This window comes from Notothenia rossii (genome assembly GCF_949606895.1).
Source record: "Notothenia rossii genome assembly, chromosome: 10".
NCBI lineage: Eukaryota > Metazoa > Chordata > Actinopteri > Perciformes > Nototheniidae > Notothenia > Notothenia rossii.
Window position 1 is genome coordinate 60,969,955 of NC_136908.1, and position 17,222 is coordinate 60,987,176.

Genomic DNA, 17,222 nt, shown 5'->3' on the forward strand with positions numbered 1-17,222 from the left:
AAAAAATTAGGGATATATAAAATGTATTGCACTGCTTTTTATTTTATTTATTTGGCTGGGACATTAACGAACACTTCAAACATGAGATGTGTAAATATGCCGGATTTATCTTTGAGCTACTTTCCATTCACAGTTCCTCACAAACATTAAAGGTCCCATGTCATGGCCATTTCTACTGATCATACTTCCATTGTTCAATGTTCCAAACTCACACAGCATCTCTGTATATTCACTCTGTCCTAAACGGCTTGTTGGAGCTCCTGTCTAAACTAAACACTGCCGTGATGAAACGCCATATCATGGATTATCAAGGATTATCTCTGAAACAGTATGGAGCTCAAAGGCTTTCTCTCTTGCCGGTTATAACACAAGGTGAGTTCCTTTTTATTTCCTGCTTCTTCACACACATGCTCTCCAGTACAGGTTAGCTCTGAGTGTTAGCCATGCTAATGTAAACACCGACCATATTACGTCCAAAACAGTCGGGCATTGTTCCTGATAGCAACGTTTCTGATAGGCCCGTGGGTCCACATTTCAGATATTACATCATATCGGACGCAAATCTGGATCAGCTCCGTTGTTCCCCGTTTTTAGAGATTTGGGTACGGAGGAAAAGAGAGGGTACAAACCGGGGACACATTTATGTAAAAAAGTGCATTTTGCATGATAGGTCCCCTTTAAATCTATGAAATGGGACTGTGTCTGGCGAATAAAGGACGACCATAGCTCAGTAAATCTATTAATCTGTAGACGAAGAGAAAAAGTAATTTGTTCCATTATGTATATGTTATTATTAACTATATCTATCTATCCTTCAATTGCGAGGGAACCAGATCTTTGTGATGCTTTTCTTACAAGCAGTTAACAGAACTCCGATTAAGTATTGATTAAGTATTTTACCCAGTACTTTATGAATCTCTGACGGTAATTTACTTTATAAGAAAATGGCTCAATCCGTACAGTATTCAACATCCTGTCCGTAGACCCTTGCAGAAACAAATGGTATCCTGACATTAAAGAGAGGGTTCTTCAGCCACTACAGCATTTCAAAGTTATACTCAAACACATGTTCATATTAAAAACCGTAACGTACCAACGGCTGCGATGGCAGGAGCCTTGTTGTAGATGTATTTGGTGCACACGTCCTTAATAGTCGTGGCATCAATAGCCTGTTGAGGGGCAGAAATAAACATCACAACATTAATAACAACAATACTTTCCCTCGGAGAATGCTATTATGACTTTATTCATATTACAGGGTTCAAACACTTTTTCACCAATGACTTTCAATAACTTTTCCATGACCAAAACAAATAACTCTTTCTCAGCGGTGCCACTGAAAATGCTTTATTTTAATATGGAACAGGAAAATAAGGTCTGCATATGAAAAATGTTGTTCCTATCTAAAACAAATCCAATAGTAGGGTTACTAGCTTCTACACGCTAAAGCAACTCAAATCTCACCAGCAAAATACCTCAACAGTTAAATGCCATTTTACGTTTCATTACTATACCATACAGTATGTATTATCATTAATAGTATTACTATTTCGGCGATTAGATAAAATATAAATTATATTTGATGCAGCTTTAGTTACATTTCCATGACTTTTTCAGGGCCTGGAATTAGCATTTTGAATTTCCATGACTTTCCCAGGTTTTCAATGACCGTAGGAACCCTGATATTAGCATGGACGAGAAGCCTTAGAGAGAAGCAGAGTTTCCTGTTTGTTTACAGGTCATAATAAGTGACTGTTGTTGTAGATTGTTAACCAATAAGATCTTGGCTCAGGAGAGAAAGGTAGGGTATGTGTGTTTTTTAGAAAGCATCATGTTACTTAAAAAGCAGAAGGTCATACAGAATCAACATTTTCCACAAGTAAAAGCTCAATTTAATTACTTTTTTAAGGCCTGAAATGGCTAAATAAGTAGACTGGTCATGCTCTAGTCAACTTCAGACTGGTGGAAAGAACATATCCACACATGTCGGGGTTTATTTGACTAAATGTGTGTCTCTAGATTTCTCTTAAACCCACTTAAAATTAGCATTCGATAAAGCATCATTAAGATATGAAATCATAAGAGATATTTGACTTGTTCTCACATCGATCCGGGCCTCCAGCTCGTGCAGAGGGATCCTCCGACTGTAGCACAGCATCTGTCTGCCGATGTCCTCGCAGATGGGAGTAGATCCTGGACAAAGCAACACCATCAATCATTTAAAAAAAGAGCTACCTAATAAGAGTGTTTCAGGAATGGGTCCTAAAACCCAGAAATGACTTATGGCGCATTTCCACTGCAGCGGTTTAAGCGTGCCGTGCCAAACATGTTGCGTTTCCACTAGGGGTAGTTCCGGCTAACGGGTACCTTTTCACAGTTTTTCTGGCTCTCCAAAATCGTGTCTCTTTCCGGGCCAACCACCGGGCTGAATATGCTAAACTAGTGACGTGAGTGGCTACAACTCAACTTATAACACAATGAACATATTTGACCGTGATTTAATTGTAATACACGTTTCTAAATGATGCCGAAGTAACAACATACTGATACCGGTTAGTAGAAATCATGAATTAATGCTTTGACTAGTCTGCAGACAGACGGCAGGAGAAACACCTGGAGTGAATGGAGCTTGGCTAAGCTAACGCAGTATATGCTCCGAGCGTCCACACTCACAACAACGGCCTACAGACATAAATAAACCAGAGACTGTATTCTCCATGACACAGACAGTCTGTGGTTTGGACTTGTTTAACTTTAGTCTAGTTTCTGAACAGATATGAGGAGCTGTGAGCTCTGAGGGCTAACAGCTAACGGCTGATGTTGGTTTTGTGTTTCTCATTGAAGATGACGTCACGGCTCCGCCTACACTGCGTTACTATAGTTACTGCCCCAGCTACTAAACTGTAATGGAAATGCGCCATAAAGTGAGCCTGGCCTACCAAGGCCTAACTATACGATATCACTTCAGAGTCAACCTACAGAAATACTTCATTACTGCACCTCTCAGACCATCAGTCTTACCATCGAGATGCAGCAGCATGTTGGTCTTCAGAAGATTTTTGGCCCTCGCCACCTCGCCCTCCGTCACACTCGTACAAAGAGACATCCTGAGAGCAAACAAAAAGACTCATCATCATCATCACCTGGAAGTAAATACACAAACCGTACCATTTCTACAGGTTTTCAGTGTGTACTCACCAGAGGTGGGAAGTACTTTCTACTTCTTACACTTTGAGCCCAAATACCTGTACTTTCTACTTCTTACATGTTGAACACAAATACTTGTACTTTCTACTTCTTACATGTTGAACACAAATACTTGTACTTTCTACTTCTTACATGTTGAACACAAATACTTGTACTTTCTACTTCTCACATTTTGAACACAAATACCTGTACTTTCTACTTCTTATATGTTGAACTCAAATACCTGTACTTTCTACTTCTTACATGTTGAACACAAATACCTGTACTTTCTACTTCTTACATGTTGAACACAAATACCTGTACTTTCTACTTCTTACATGTTGAACCCAAATACCTGTACTTTCTACTTCTTACATGTTGAACACAAATACTTGTACTTTCTACTTCTTACATGTTGAACACAAATACTTGTACTTTCTACTTCTCACATTTTGAACACAAATACCTGTACTTTCTACTTCTTACATGTTGAACTCAAATACTTGTACTTTCTACTTCTTACATGTTGAACACAAATACTTGTACTTTCTACTTCTTACATGTTGAACACAAATACTTGTACTTTCTACTTCTCACATTTTGAACACAAATACCTGTACTTTCTACTTCTTATATGTTGAACTCAAATACCTGTACTTTCTACTTCTTACATGTTGAACACAAATACCTGTACTTTCTACTTCTTACATTTTGAACACTAATACCTGTACTTTCTACTTCTTACATGTTGAACTCAAATACCTGTACTTTCTACTTCTCACATGTTGAACTCAAATACCTGTACTTTCTACTTCTTACATGTTGAACTCAAATACCTGTACTTTCTACTTCTCACATGTTGAACTCAAATACCTGTACTTTCTACTTCTTACATGTTGAACTCAAATACCTGTACTTTCTACTTCTCACATGTTGAACTCAAATACCTGTACTTTCTACTTCTTACATGTTGAACTCAAATACCTGTACTTTCTACTTCTTACATATTGAACTCAAATACCTGTACTTTCTACTTCTTACATGTTGAACTCAAATACCTGTACTTTCTACTTCTTACATGTTGAACACAAATACCTGTACTTTCTACTTCTTACATGTTGAACACAAATACTTGTACTTTCTACTTCTTACATGTTGAACACAAATACTTGTACTTTCTACTTCTCACATTTTGAACACAAATACCTGTACTTTCTACTTCTTATATGTTGAACTCAAATACCTGTACTTTCTACTTCTTACATGTTGAACACAAATACCTGTACTTTCTACTTCTTACATGTTGAACTCAAATACCTGTACTTTCTACTTCTCACATGTTGAACTCAAATACCTGTACTTTCTACTTCTTACATGTTGAACTCAAATACCTGTACTTTCTACTTCTCACATGTTGAACTCAAATACCTGTACTTTCTACTTCTTACATGTTGAACTCAAATACCTGTACTTTCTACTTCTCACATGTTGAACTCAAATACCTGTACTTTCTACTTCTTACATGTTGAACTCAAATACCTGTACTTTCTACTTCTTACATATTGAACTCAAATACCTGTACTTTCTACTTCTTACATGTTGAACTCAAATACCTGTACTTTCTACTTCTTACATGTTGAACTCAAATACCTGTACTTTCTACTTCTTACATGTTGAACACAAATACCTGTACTTTCTACTTCTTACATGTTGAACTCAAATACCTGTACTTTCTACTTCTTACATGTTGAACTCAAATACCTGTACTTTCTACTTCTTACATGTTGAACACAAATACCTGTACTTTCTACTTCTTACACGTTGAACTCAAATACCTGAACTTTCTACTTCTTACATGTTGAACACAAATACCTGTACTTTCTACTTCTCTCATTTTCCAAACAGGCTGGTTCCTTTAGTCTGAATGTGTGTTTGGTGGCGTGATCATTATTATTTAGAGTCATTGCGTGCCTATTGATTTGAACACGATCCGTGTATCCATCATTTCCTGGTCTTCTCTAAAGAAGAGGGACCAATGGAAACGTTGTCATGTTGCCGTTGTTCAGCATGGAAACATTCATTAGCTAACAATGACATTACTGTTCTATTAATATAAAGGGAGGTCAGGTACTCTTTAAAACAGCTGCTAGTTATGGGTACTTTTTACTGAAGTACATTTCAAAGCCTCTTTACTTTCACTTGAGTAAAGAAGTTTAGTTTTACTTTCACCAGAGTATTTTTAAACGCGAGTATCTGCACTTCTACTTGAGTAAAGGTGTGTGTACTCACCACTCCATCTGTGTGTAGTGCATCATCTCGTCGATGGTGCCGGGCTCACACACCATGTAGAGCCCCCAGAGGCCGGTGTCGGTGTAGCAGGTGTTGAAGGACTGGAAGCTGTGGCACAGGTTCCCCTGACAGGCCATCTGAGCCAGCTTACTGGACAGGTTCTGGACCACAGGAGGAAGAGTTTGTAAAGATTTAAGACCCACAACCAGTGCTGTGAGTCGCATTTCATGACCGCTGTTCAGGGTTTACAAATATCCGTAATGCTGGTAGAGGAACAAGATGTAGAGTAATTATAAACAAATAAACAATTGCTTAAAACTTTGGTTAACATTAGAAAAAAATGAGACCCTAGTGATAATACAGACCACTTAACTGGCAACCTAATGTGATAAGCATCTTTATGACCGACACTCAGACGTTTTCTTAGACGTAATAAACCCTAAAACTAAAAAGGTATTTTCACAGCGAGGTTTCCCCAGTACTCACCACTCCTCCACCAAACGAGCGGTCCCAGTTCCCGATGAGAGTGTTGGCCACCATGAGGGGGATGGTGTCGGGGTGAGACCAGCCCACCGCCTCCACTGCGATGGCGATGTGAGCCAGAGGCATTTTGTCGTCGCGCACACGGATCTGAAACAGCAGCAGAGCAACATCGATCATTATAATTCCCACTGTCAGTAACAGAGACTACACTGACCGTCAAAACACACCTCTTCAGACTGGCTTCTATTTTGGATCACATTTCAACTTCAGTGGACATATACATATTAGGGGTGTAACGGTTCACATAAGTCACGGTACGGGTTCGGTACAACAAGAAATTATTATATAAACCATTAGCATACCGCACCGCTATCGAACAACGCCGACACACCGTGCTCGTCCGGTCCACCACTTGCACACTTCATCGTTATTGTAGTCCACAGGGAAACCGAAATGTTCCCACACAGCTGATTTAAAAGAAGCAGGTGGGTTCTAGCTCCTGTGTGTTATCTGAAATCACCTTACTAATTTTTTTCTCTTCTTGTATTTTGTTCGTTTTGTTGTTGTGTTTCTTTTGTTCTTCATTTGTTGTTTAATGGCGGCTGGCAAACAGCTTTTAGGCGCAATACCGCCCCCTGGATTATAAATAGTGTAATGGATACTGCCCTGAATGACAGACTTTTTTCCCACTCGTAAAAAAAAGGCGTATTCGTCGTGTGACCATACTTGTCAACCCTCCCGATTTTCGCGGGAGACTCCCGATTTCATTGCCCTCTCCCGGTTTCCTCCCGGGGTCATATTTCTCCCAATTTCTGACAAAATCAGATTTACACAGGACTGTTTCCACTCGGACTTTAATACAGCTACACCATTGTTTGGTTTCCATGGTAACACGTCTCTTTTGTAGCGCGCGCAACTGAAAGTCTGACAGGGTGAGGCAGATAGTCACAGAAAACAGAACAAGAATCGACAACTACTATACTCTCTGCTCACTCCTTTCCTGCCCACACATATGCTCCATCAAGGATGGTACTACATGCTGCACTTAGAACTACAATAAGCATGTTAATGTTAATCTAACAGCTCCGGCGATAAACTAGCACCCCGCCCCCCCCCCCCCCCATTTTGCATTTTGAAATGCTCCCGATTTCTGAGGTCTCAAGGTTGGCAAGTATGCGTGTGACTGCATGTGCCGAACCGTAACGTCCGAACCGTGACAGTACGGGACGAATACGGATACCGTTACACCCTTAGTACATATGTAGTTAAATAGTTTCACAGAGTGGTCCGTCTTTTTTCTATTTCTTGACAAAACGGCAACAATAAGCACACAAGAACATGGGGTGTTTTCTTTTCCATATAACACATTGACAGTATACAGTAGATAAAAAGATTCAAACAGTTAAACAAAAGAAGGGCGTTTCGGGGTAATACACACTTTCCATTTCTCCCAAATGTCCTCAAATGTAAGTTCTGGAGGAAACACTGATGGTGACTGATGAAAAATAGCCCCCCAGAATTATAAAGTGACAAATACTGACAGACATTTGTGTGGTTCAAGCCGCTTACCTCACTTCCTGTGAAGTTGCATGGAGGAAGTGCCGGAGCTTCACCTTTATAGATTCCAGGAAGTTTTCCAAAATGATACTTGGCCAGATCATTGAGCTCATCATGAGAAACTCCTGATACAAACAACAACGACAAAAACACTTCAAAAAACGTCCTTAAGGGTTGAACAACTTCAAAAGTCACATCTGAATTTGGTATCAAAAGCAATGTTGACTTACTAAAACAAATGACCACAGAGACCCTCAATGTTTTACCATGCAGAATAAACATTCAAATGGCCTTGACAGACACTGGGAGCAGGGTTTCCGCTAGGATTTTGTGTGTGTGTATGTGTGTGTGTGTGTGTGTGTGTGTGTGTGTGTGTGTGTGTGTGTGTGTGTGTGTGTGTGTGTGTGTGTGTGTGTGTGTGTGTGTGTGTGTGTGTGTGTGTGTGTGTGTGTTCCAGAGCCACTATTTCAAGCATACTACGTAACCGAGTGCCGCCGAAGTACTGTTCCAATGTTCAGCATACTTGGAAATCTACCGAGGCCGGCGTACTTCGTAGCCAGAAATTTCGAGGCTGCACATGTGTAGACTCCGCGGTCTTAAAATCCCCACAATGCTTTGCGCACGGACCAATTTCCAAATCTTTGGCGGAAATCGTGCTCCATTTAAGGCGGGGCCTCTCATATGACGCACACCTGTTAGCCTGTCCCACAATTCTTCGTTTTCCGAGGCTAGGAAGGATTCTTGCCTCGTTTCTGAAGCAAGTGACTCGGAAGACATGTGCTACCAAGCAAGCATGCTTCGAGTACGCTTGCATTTTCTGCCACAGATTTGGGGAAATTGGTCCGTGCGCAAAGCATTGTGGGGATTTTAAGGCCGCAGAGTCTACACATGTGCAACCTCGAAATTTCTCCAAACAAAGTACGCCGGGCTCGGTAGATTTCAAGTATGCTGGACATTGGAACAGTCCTTCGGCGGCACTCGGTTACGTAGTATGCTTGAAATAGTGGCTCTGGAGCAGCTTTACTCGACATTGAGAAACACCCCGAGTCTCCGTCAGACTCAGCAGCTGATCTGATCTCTGATCTGATCTGATCTCTCTCTCGTCCGGTTACACTTCACTCGCGTTTGTGTCCATATCGATCAGATCCAGCTCTCCTGATCGGCCTTTATAGAGAGCACCGATCAAACTATTAAAAGTGAAGATCGGCCGATAAGCATCCCTAACTATTACCGGACATTTCGACCGGCAGGTTTTGAATAAATGTTACCAGCTAAAAAACGGTAATTAGCGGCTAACGGAAACCCCGACTGGGAGTTATTATAGGTCAATAATAATAATATATATAAATGATGTGAGGATCTAAATGTCTCTGACCTCCAGCAGCAGCCAGCACTATCCTGGGTCCTTTGTAGTGAGTGGTGATGTACTCCACCAGGTCTCCTCTGTTGATCGTCCTGCAAGCAAACACAACCCACTTACAGCACGAAGGACCCATGTACAAGACAAGATGATAACGCAACGTTAGAATTTGTAATATCATAATGTGACATTTGTGTCGTCTTGTTTTAAAGGTGTCATGTCATTTTATATGGATCTAGCAGACTGTTCTATTATTTCCTTGTATCAAGTTAGTCATTACATCCATATAATTGATGATTATTTAAACAAACATGTCATTGTCTAAAGATTTTGTAAAAGTCAACCGTACAATATTGTTGCACTAACAGTAGAGATACTTGATTTTCCCCTAAATCAATGCATGTTAGCTGCACTATAGCGTAAATGAACTACTAAATGGAAAATAACATGAGCTTTTAATATAATGTCCTTCGATTAAAAACATCCAACATACTGTAGGTTTAATGATATCTGTATCTTTAACTCACACACACTCACTCTAGTTTTTTTAAGATAACGTAGATAAGCAAATGCACAACGTATGTGTCTCTGTACACCGTGATACTAGTATGTGTGTGTGTGTGTGTGTGCGTGCGTGCGTGCGTGCGTGCGTGCGTGCGTGCGTGCGTGTGTGTGTGTGTGTGTGGTATTGTCGAAATGCAATAACAATATCTTTGATCAGAAAACATAGTCTCACAGTAGCCTGGTGTGCATATGTTAGTGGATGAGCTTTATAAAAGATGGTCAGGGTCTCACTTGATGTTCTCGGTGGGGCCCAGGATGGTCCGTCCCAAAGCAGAGTCCCTGTACGCAGTCGCGTGCAGGTAATCAAAGACCACTTCCTGCAGGTTGGTCTCCACTTCCTGCATCTCTCGGAGGATCACCCCCCGCTCCCTCTCGATCTCCGCCTCCCCCAGCGTGCTGTTCTGGATGATGTCTGCCAGGATCTCCACAGCTGGGGACAAAACACACACACATATATATATTTAGATAAATGCGGTTTTGATTTAGGTTCAGACATTTTCTTTTGACCGTGTGGTTCTGCTAGTCCTAGCCAAATGTAACTTCTGGGGACGGATCGGGTAGTGACACTAGCGACTTCATTTATTGAAAATTGAGCAGCAACAGAATGTGTTATTTTTGGTTGTGTGACATCTATGATGGATTTTCCTCTAAACTATTGTTTGTCCTCTCCTCCTGGTGACATGTTCCTTTCTATCGTAGCCATTTGTATTCTCTTTGTGTCCATCCCCACACACCAGAGTGGCCCTAATATCACTGCACTGCTGTACTGTACCTCGTGGAAGGTCTTTAGAGAAAGCTTTGGCGTAATACACCGTTTGTTCTCGAGATGTATAAGCGTTCAAGTGAGCTCCCATGTTCTCGATCTCCAACTCCAGATCCAGCTGGGAGCGCTTCCTGGTGCCCTGAAGGATACAAAGGAGTAAACCTGTTATACTTTGCTTTGTTAGAGAAAAGGTGTTAGACAAATCTCACTCGTCACCGGCTTCAGCTTGAATCTCAGGATCCATGTATCTGTGATCCTCTCCAGAATGGAAGGAGTCATCACATACAGAGCATCAACTAGTTCCTGAACAGTGTCCTTCACATGCTGATATCCAAGAGAGGGAGTTCCACAGTCACTAGATGGAGGAATACCAAATTTGTTCTCGAAATGTTGGCTTTTTTCTGAAAATCTCAAAATTCTGACTTTTTCTCAAAATCTCAAAATTCTGACTTTCTCTCAAAATCCTGACTTTTTCTCAAAATCTCAAAATCCTGACTTTTTCTCAGAATTCTCAAAATTCTGACTTTCTCTCAAAATTCTGACTTTTTCTCAAAATCTCAAAATCCTGACTTTTTCTCAGAATTCTCAAAATTCTGACTTTCTCTCAAAATTCTGACTTTTTCTCAAAATCTCAAAATTATGACTTTTTCTCAAAATCTAAAAATTCTGTCTTTTTCTCAAAATTCCGACTTTCTCAAAAAATTCTGAGTTTCTCTAAAAATTCCCAAATACTGTTTTTTTCCTCAAAATTCTGACTTTTTCTCAATATCTCAATCTCAGGATCCATGTATCTGTGATCCTCTCCAGAATGGAAGTAGTCATCACATACAGAGCATCAAGTAGTTCCTGAACAGTGTCCTTCACATGCTGATATCCAAGAGAGGGAGTTACACAGTCACAAGATGGAGGAATAGAAAGCAGTATTCAATGTTTACTTCAGATTAGCTCCACGTCAGAAATGATCATGCTTGTCATATGTCTCTCTCCATAGAGGCTGAATCATCATGTTAATCACATAGCTATCATATGCCTCAAACAGTCCTGATGCTCTTCTAGGTAATCACACATCCTGTCATGTTCACAGCTACAGTTGATACCTTTGTTATCATGTTAATCTGATACTGGAAGAGGACATTCAGTATTTTTCCAACAAAAGGCAATTATTTCACTCTGTAAAATTCACCTTTGTATCAGTTTGATGAAAAATCGACATCAAACTTCAATAGCTGTCGCACGATGCAAATCAGTCACAATAGAAGACAAGAAAACGTATTTTCATGGTTTTTATCTTACCTTAAATGCCATATGTTCCAGGAAATGTGCTGTGCCATTATTTCTGGCGTTCTCGTAGCGACTGCCCGCATCTATCCAGAGGCCCACCTGGAAAAAAACAGAGAGTAAATGAAGCTGCCTTCTGCTTTAACCAATGTTGTGAACAAGAGATCACTTTTTAAATGTCCACTTTCCTTGGTCTTATCACAATCTCTAATGTCATGTATGTGAAACGCCCCTTGGGGCTGCATGTATGTATAGAATGTATGCTAAGTAAATAAATAAATAAGTTCAGTTTAACTTGAGTTTTTTGTCGATTTGCTAAACTAAGATACTTGAGTCTTGAATTGTATGATGATTGCTTGACAAGAAAGGGTCCAAAAGAGAGAGTGTGTGTGTGTGTGTGTGTGTGTGTGTGTGTGTGTGTGTGTGTGTGTGTGTGTGTATGTGTGTGTGTGTGTATCTGTATCTGTGTGTGTGTGTGGCCTAGCATTAATTTACTATACTTCTGGGGACCTAAATCTGTTTACACAGTCACTCGCCTTCCTTGTGGGGACATAATGGAGGTCACCATGAGGGGGATCATTGATTTTAGGGTGAAGACTTGGTTAGGGTTAGGGTTAGGCATGTGTTGGTTATGGTTAAGGTTAGGATAAGTCTCCAGGAAATGCATGTAAGTCAATGTAATGTCCCCTGAAGTGATGTATACATGGTATGTATGTGTGTGTGTGTGTGTGTGTGTGTGTGTGTGTGTGTGTGTGTGTGTGTGTGTGTGTGTGTGTGTGTGTGTGTGTGTGTGTGTGTGTGTGTGTGAACTTACTGTGCAGGTGGTGAGCCCAGCGTCCTCTGAAGACACTCTGAGTCCGTTTTCTAGAGTTGTCACCTTAGTTTCAGGAACATTGAGAGCCACTTGTTGAGCAGCCTGGGTCGATAACAGTCTGTGAGACCCAGGTGTGAGCTGCAGGTGGAGAAAACACACAAATGAATGCAATGTACATGATACTACTAAAAGAAAAGTCTATTGTTTATTAGGAACAAACAAACAACCAATCTTCCTGCAGAAAGGACTCAAGACTACGTGCACCATCTCATCATTCCTTGTTGTATGAAGCTGTGTTGCAAAAACAATGCCACATATGTTATTAACCAGTGTCATAGCTTGAAAAGGTCAAATTCGCCAACTAAAATAGAGTTTTAAACACTAAGACAGCCATAGGTTCAAATTGAGTTCAAGTGGTTGTAATAGTCCTTCTACACTGAAGCAGTCATGATTATACAAACACTGTTTTTTATATATTTACTGTTGTACCTTCTATGTATTAATACCTCTAAATGTGTGTATATGTGTCCATTTATGAGTATGTAGATGTGTATAGGTATATTTAAGTGGGGGTAAAGGTGTGTATGTATGTATATAAGTCGAAACTGAATTTCCTGTCTGTATTACACAAATAGAGGAATTGACAATACATTTGACTTTGAAGGGTATACTAGGGTTGTACTAAAATGTCCAATACATTAACAGCTTATCATGATTACACTGCAGATTTAGGACAGTGGCATCATATGTTACAACCCACCCGTTATTGATAATGAATTTAAATGACCTATGTTTACGTTTAAATTAAATGATACTTCACATATTACCAGAACTTGAATTGCCTTATGTAAGCTACCAGAGACTTTAACTGTCAGCAAACACTGAGCGCTTTTCCTCAGTTAGACCGTCATTTTGACATCTGGAGAGAAGGTATAATAACCAAAACACCACCATAAACACAATCTTCTTACCCTGTTTGAAGAAAATGTCTTCAGTAAATTCCTTTGAAGGAGATTTCTCCCAGCAGACGTGAGGCGCTGTAAGGACGCCGCCATATTGTTTGTTTGTCACACTGCGCATGCGTCGCGTTCAATCACGCAATCTTACGCTACATCCGCCGTTAAGGAGCAGAGTATTTCATTTAAAGGAACAAAACAGAATTGTTGCGAACATTAAAACGTTTTTTTTTCAAATAAATAGTCAAGCCTCTACAGTCCATATGATCAAGAGCTCCTTAAATCTTCCAAATCGACCCACAATGTATCAAAACAGCCTACAGAACTGCGTTTTTGCAAATAATTACAGAGGCTTTTCCGTTTAAATTGAGTATTAGTTCTAGGCTCCGTCAAAAAGTATAATTTTGTTTGCTTTTCTGATTATATTAAATATGATTTACTGTTAAAAAGTCACATTCTTGCTTACTTTTGTTTTCCATCGTTCAGTTTATTTTGAAAGGATCTGTCAGTTGGGACCCGGAAATGGACTTTTCTTCTCGCGCGAATCTCTTCAGAAATCTCAAGTTTGTCTTCTGGTTGTCAACGTTCTTCATAGCTCTCTATAGTGAGTATTAGAGACAAAACAACGGTTAAAATACAACTTCATGCAGAGCAGAGAGACCACTACGGAGTCGGATATTTGAAGGTATTTCAGCATGAACAAAAACCTTGTTTCTCTTCTCTGCCTGCGGTTTAATACCAAGATAGTATCGCTAGCTGCTAATGTTGTGTTAGCTCTGGTTGCTAATGTTGTGTTAGCTCTTGTTGCTAATGCGTAGCCCTAACGTTGGCTGATGCATTAAAACAGTGGGAGTTATTATTTATACAGAGGTGGAAGAAGTACTCAGATCTTGTACTTGAGTAAAAGTAGAAGTACCAGAGTGTAGGAATACTCTGTTACAGTAAAAGTCCTGCATTCAAAATGTTACTCAAGTAAAAGTAGAAAAGTATTATCATCAAAATATAGTTAAAGTACCGACAGTAAAAGTAGTCATTGTGCAGATTGGTCCATTTCAGAATAATAGATATGATATGTTTTATAATGATTGATCATGAAAGTGTTCTCAAAGCTGGTAAAGGTGCAGCTAGTTTGAATGACTTTGTATACTGCAGGGTAGCTTGTGGATTTACTCCAGGTGGAACTAAAGTCTGATTTAACACTTGATTATATTTCACATCATTCATCCACATCTGTAAAGTAACTAAAGGTGTTAAATACATGTAGTGGAGTAGAAGTACACGATTTACCTCTGAACTGTAGTGGGGTAGAAGTAGAAAGTAGCAACAAATTGAAATACTCAAGTTAAGTACAGTACTTGAGTAAATCTACTTAGTTACTTTACATCACTGATTATGTTTGGTGTGGCTTCCAGACAAGAAATGGCCGGTGGAGGGGATCTAATGGACGGTGACCTGGAAGATGGAGAGATTTCCGGATCTGGCTCGGATACTGAGATGGGAGCAGCCCAGGTTCCTGCAGCTTTTAGCGGGCAGTCCTTCCACAACAGAGCCGCTGTCCAGCCTTCTGCCGCCTCGTACAGAAGTGGAAATAAGCCGGTGTCCAGCGACAGTGACCAGGATTCGTCGGACGAGGATTCGGCCGTTTGGCGCCACAAACGCCTGAAAGCATCCAGCGACGCCCAGCCGCCGCCTTCCAGCACCACCACCACCCGACCAGAACCGACCCGAATGGATGTCCCAAACGCTCCAGGAGGCCGAAAAGTGAACAACATCTGGGGCTCTGTGGTGCAGGAGCAGTGCCAGGATGCCGTGGCTGCAGAGCTGGGCATATTTGGCATGGAAGGTGAATTCAGCATGTCCAGCAGGAATGTGGAGACGTATAACTTTGTCCTGGCTCGTAAGATAATGGACAAGGAGAGGGAGCTGGAGAAACTGGCGAATAAAGACGGAGAGGTGAACATGCTGGACACGGAGCTGGAGGACTACATGAAGGAGCGAGGATCAGAGGAGAAATCTGGAGGAGATACCAAGAGGAAGAGATCGGCGAAAGAGAGAATCGGCCCCCGAGCTGAAATGGACACTAAGGGTCGATATGTAGTCACAGAAGACGACCCCGAGGATAGGGTGACGGATGAGATAGCGTACAGGCTGCGGGAGCCTAAAAAAGACCTAATAGAGCGCATCGTTAAAGTCATCGGGAATAAAAAGGCCATCGAACTGCTGGGAGAGACCGCCACGCTGGAGGAAAATGGCGGCGTGTTCACGATGGACGGCAGCAGGCGAAGGACGCCCGGCGGGGTTTATCTCTACCTCCTGAAGAACACACCGAGCATCAGCAAGGGCCAGATCAAGAAGATCTTCTTTGAGGAACAACACAACGACTGCAAGAGCAAGAAGGCGGCGCAGAAGAGGAGGAGGAACATGGTGGCGAAGAAGATGAAGCAGGCCATCGGCACGCTGAACCTGCAGGAGCACGACGATGTCTCCAGGGAAACGTTCGCCAGTGATACTAACGAGGCTTTGGAGTCACTGGAGGACGCTGGAGAAGAAGAGGAAGGTCAGGAGGAACGTGCTTCGGGCATCGAGGACACGGCGGTGGTCTACAACGCTGCAGATCTGGAGGTCTTCTGAGTGATGTGTGAACTCTGGGAGGTTTTGAGCAAGGACTTTAAGGACGACAACACAATACTAAAAGAGCTGTCTGCTGAATCTTAACACCTGAGTGATCTTTGTTTTGCTTCTACATTCAAACGAGAGCTTATGTTAACATCATAGATTTCACATAAACACAGAAGGACACAAGACAGGGGCTAAAAGAGACACACACACACACACACACACACACACACACACACACACACACACACACACACACACACACACACACACACACACACACACACACACACACACACACACACACACACACACACACACACACAGGCAGTCTGAACTCTGGGAGTTTTCAACAAAAACATATAGGAATTAAAATAACAACACGTCAATAAAAGCACTGAGTACAGAATCCAAACTGATCCTTTTTGTTGCTTTTACCTTCGAAGGAGAGCTAATGTTAACGTCATGGATCGATCGTTTTCAGCACAGAATGACTTTCCGCAATTTAGTGTGATTTGTGGTATTAATGTCATTGTTAATTTTTCAAAACGTCCCTTTTTTTTGTTGGAGAAACAGTAAAGCTCTTCTGTTTATTTTCTATCATATTATCTGTCTTTGTTTATACATTTAATTCGGATATAAGGGGTCTGGATTTACTAAATGAGTTTGTGTGGAATAGGAATAAAGGTGACTTGCAATTGCATTCTCTACTATTTTTTAAAATGTTGTTTACTTTATGAAAAATATATCTTTACTCTTCTCGATACGTATATATTCCGATAGAGTTTATTTATTTTAACATTCTTTAAAACATTACATTTAAAATACGATATCAACTCAACATTTTTATTTCAGCATAATTGTAATTGTCTTCAAATATGTAGCGAAAAATATCCAATCAAAATATAAATCGTAGCTACAACCTTTAAAACAAACCACACAATTATATAACTGGACTCCATAATTGAAAAGGACTGCACATATTCTCCTTAGCAACGGTCTGTTATCCGTAGCAACGTTCTGTCAACAACCCCCGGAATGTCCAAATTGACCAATCAGAATTAAGTATTCAAAAAGGCGGTGTACAATAAGCAGGGAAGGTGTAATAAAATATAAATAGTTGAATAATAATAATAATGTTAAAGTTACTACATCTACGAAATTCTTACCATTCCTCCTCTTTTGGAACAATTCTAGTCCCTTTTAATTTGCCTTAAACCTCCAACAGTAATGTCCTATTTAAAGGTCCCATGGCCATTGCTACTGATCATAATTCCATTGTTGAGGTCTACTAAAATAAATGTATATTGTGCAATTTTCCAAAGTCTCATTGGTTTCTCACACAGCATCTCTGTA

At 40.6% G+C, this 17,222-nt stretch overlaps 2 protein-coding genes across 2 annotated transcripts in view; one reads left to right on the forward strand and one right to left on the reverse strand.

Annotated features, from left to right (window-relative positions):
* The window catches only part of pmpcb (peptidase, mitochondrial processing subunit beta), a 13,553-nt gene extending 130 nt beyond the window's left edge, over window positions 1–13,423 (reverse strand). The window contains exons 1-12 of the mRNA XM_079654398.1: window positions 13,266–13,423; window positions 12,295–12,432; window positions 11,496–11,582; window positions 10,212–10,341; window positions 9,671–9,869; window positions 8,891–8,970; window positions 7,528–7,640; window positions 5,962–6,105; window positions 5,476–5,636; window positions 3,022–3,107; window positions 2,105–2,193; window positions 1,094–1,169 (exon numbers count right to left, since the gene is read on the reverse strand). Coding sequence (XP_079510524.1) covers window positions 1,094–1,169; window positions 2,105–2,193; window positions 3,022–3,107; window positions 5,476–5,636; window positions 5,962–6,105; window positions 7,528–7,640; window positions 8,891–8,970; window positions 9,671–9,869; window positions 10,212–10,341; window positions 11,496–11,582; window positions 12,295–12,432; window positions 13,266–13,349 — 1,387 coding nt within the window. The 5' untranslated portion in view covers window positions 13,350–13,423. The remainder of the gene's footprint in view (window positions 1–1,093; window positions 1,170–2,104; window positions 2,194–3,021; window positions 3,108–5,475; window positions 5,637–5,961; window positions 6,106–7,527; window positions 7,641–8,890; window positions 8,971–9,670; window positions 9,870–10,211; window positions 10,342–11,495; window positions 11,583–12,294; window positions 12,433–13,265) is intronic.
* A 94-nt stretch (window positions 13,424–13,517) lies between these two features.
* phax (phosphorylated adaptor for RNA export) lies at window positions 13,518–16,569 on the forward strand. The gene is made up of 2 exons (XM_079654411.1): window positions 13,518–13,935; window positions 14,663–16,569. Exon 2 carries the CDS (start codon window positions 14,670–14,672, stop codon window positions 15,879–15,881), a length of 1,212 nt encoding a protein of 403 aa, XP_079510537.1. The 5' UTR covers window positions 13,518–13,935; window positions 14,663–14,669; the 3' UTR covers window positions 15,882–16,569.
* Window positions 16,570–17,222: the final 653 nt, after the last annotated feature.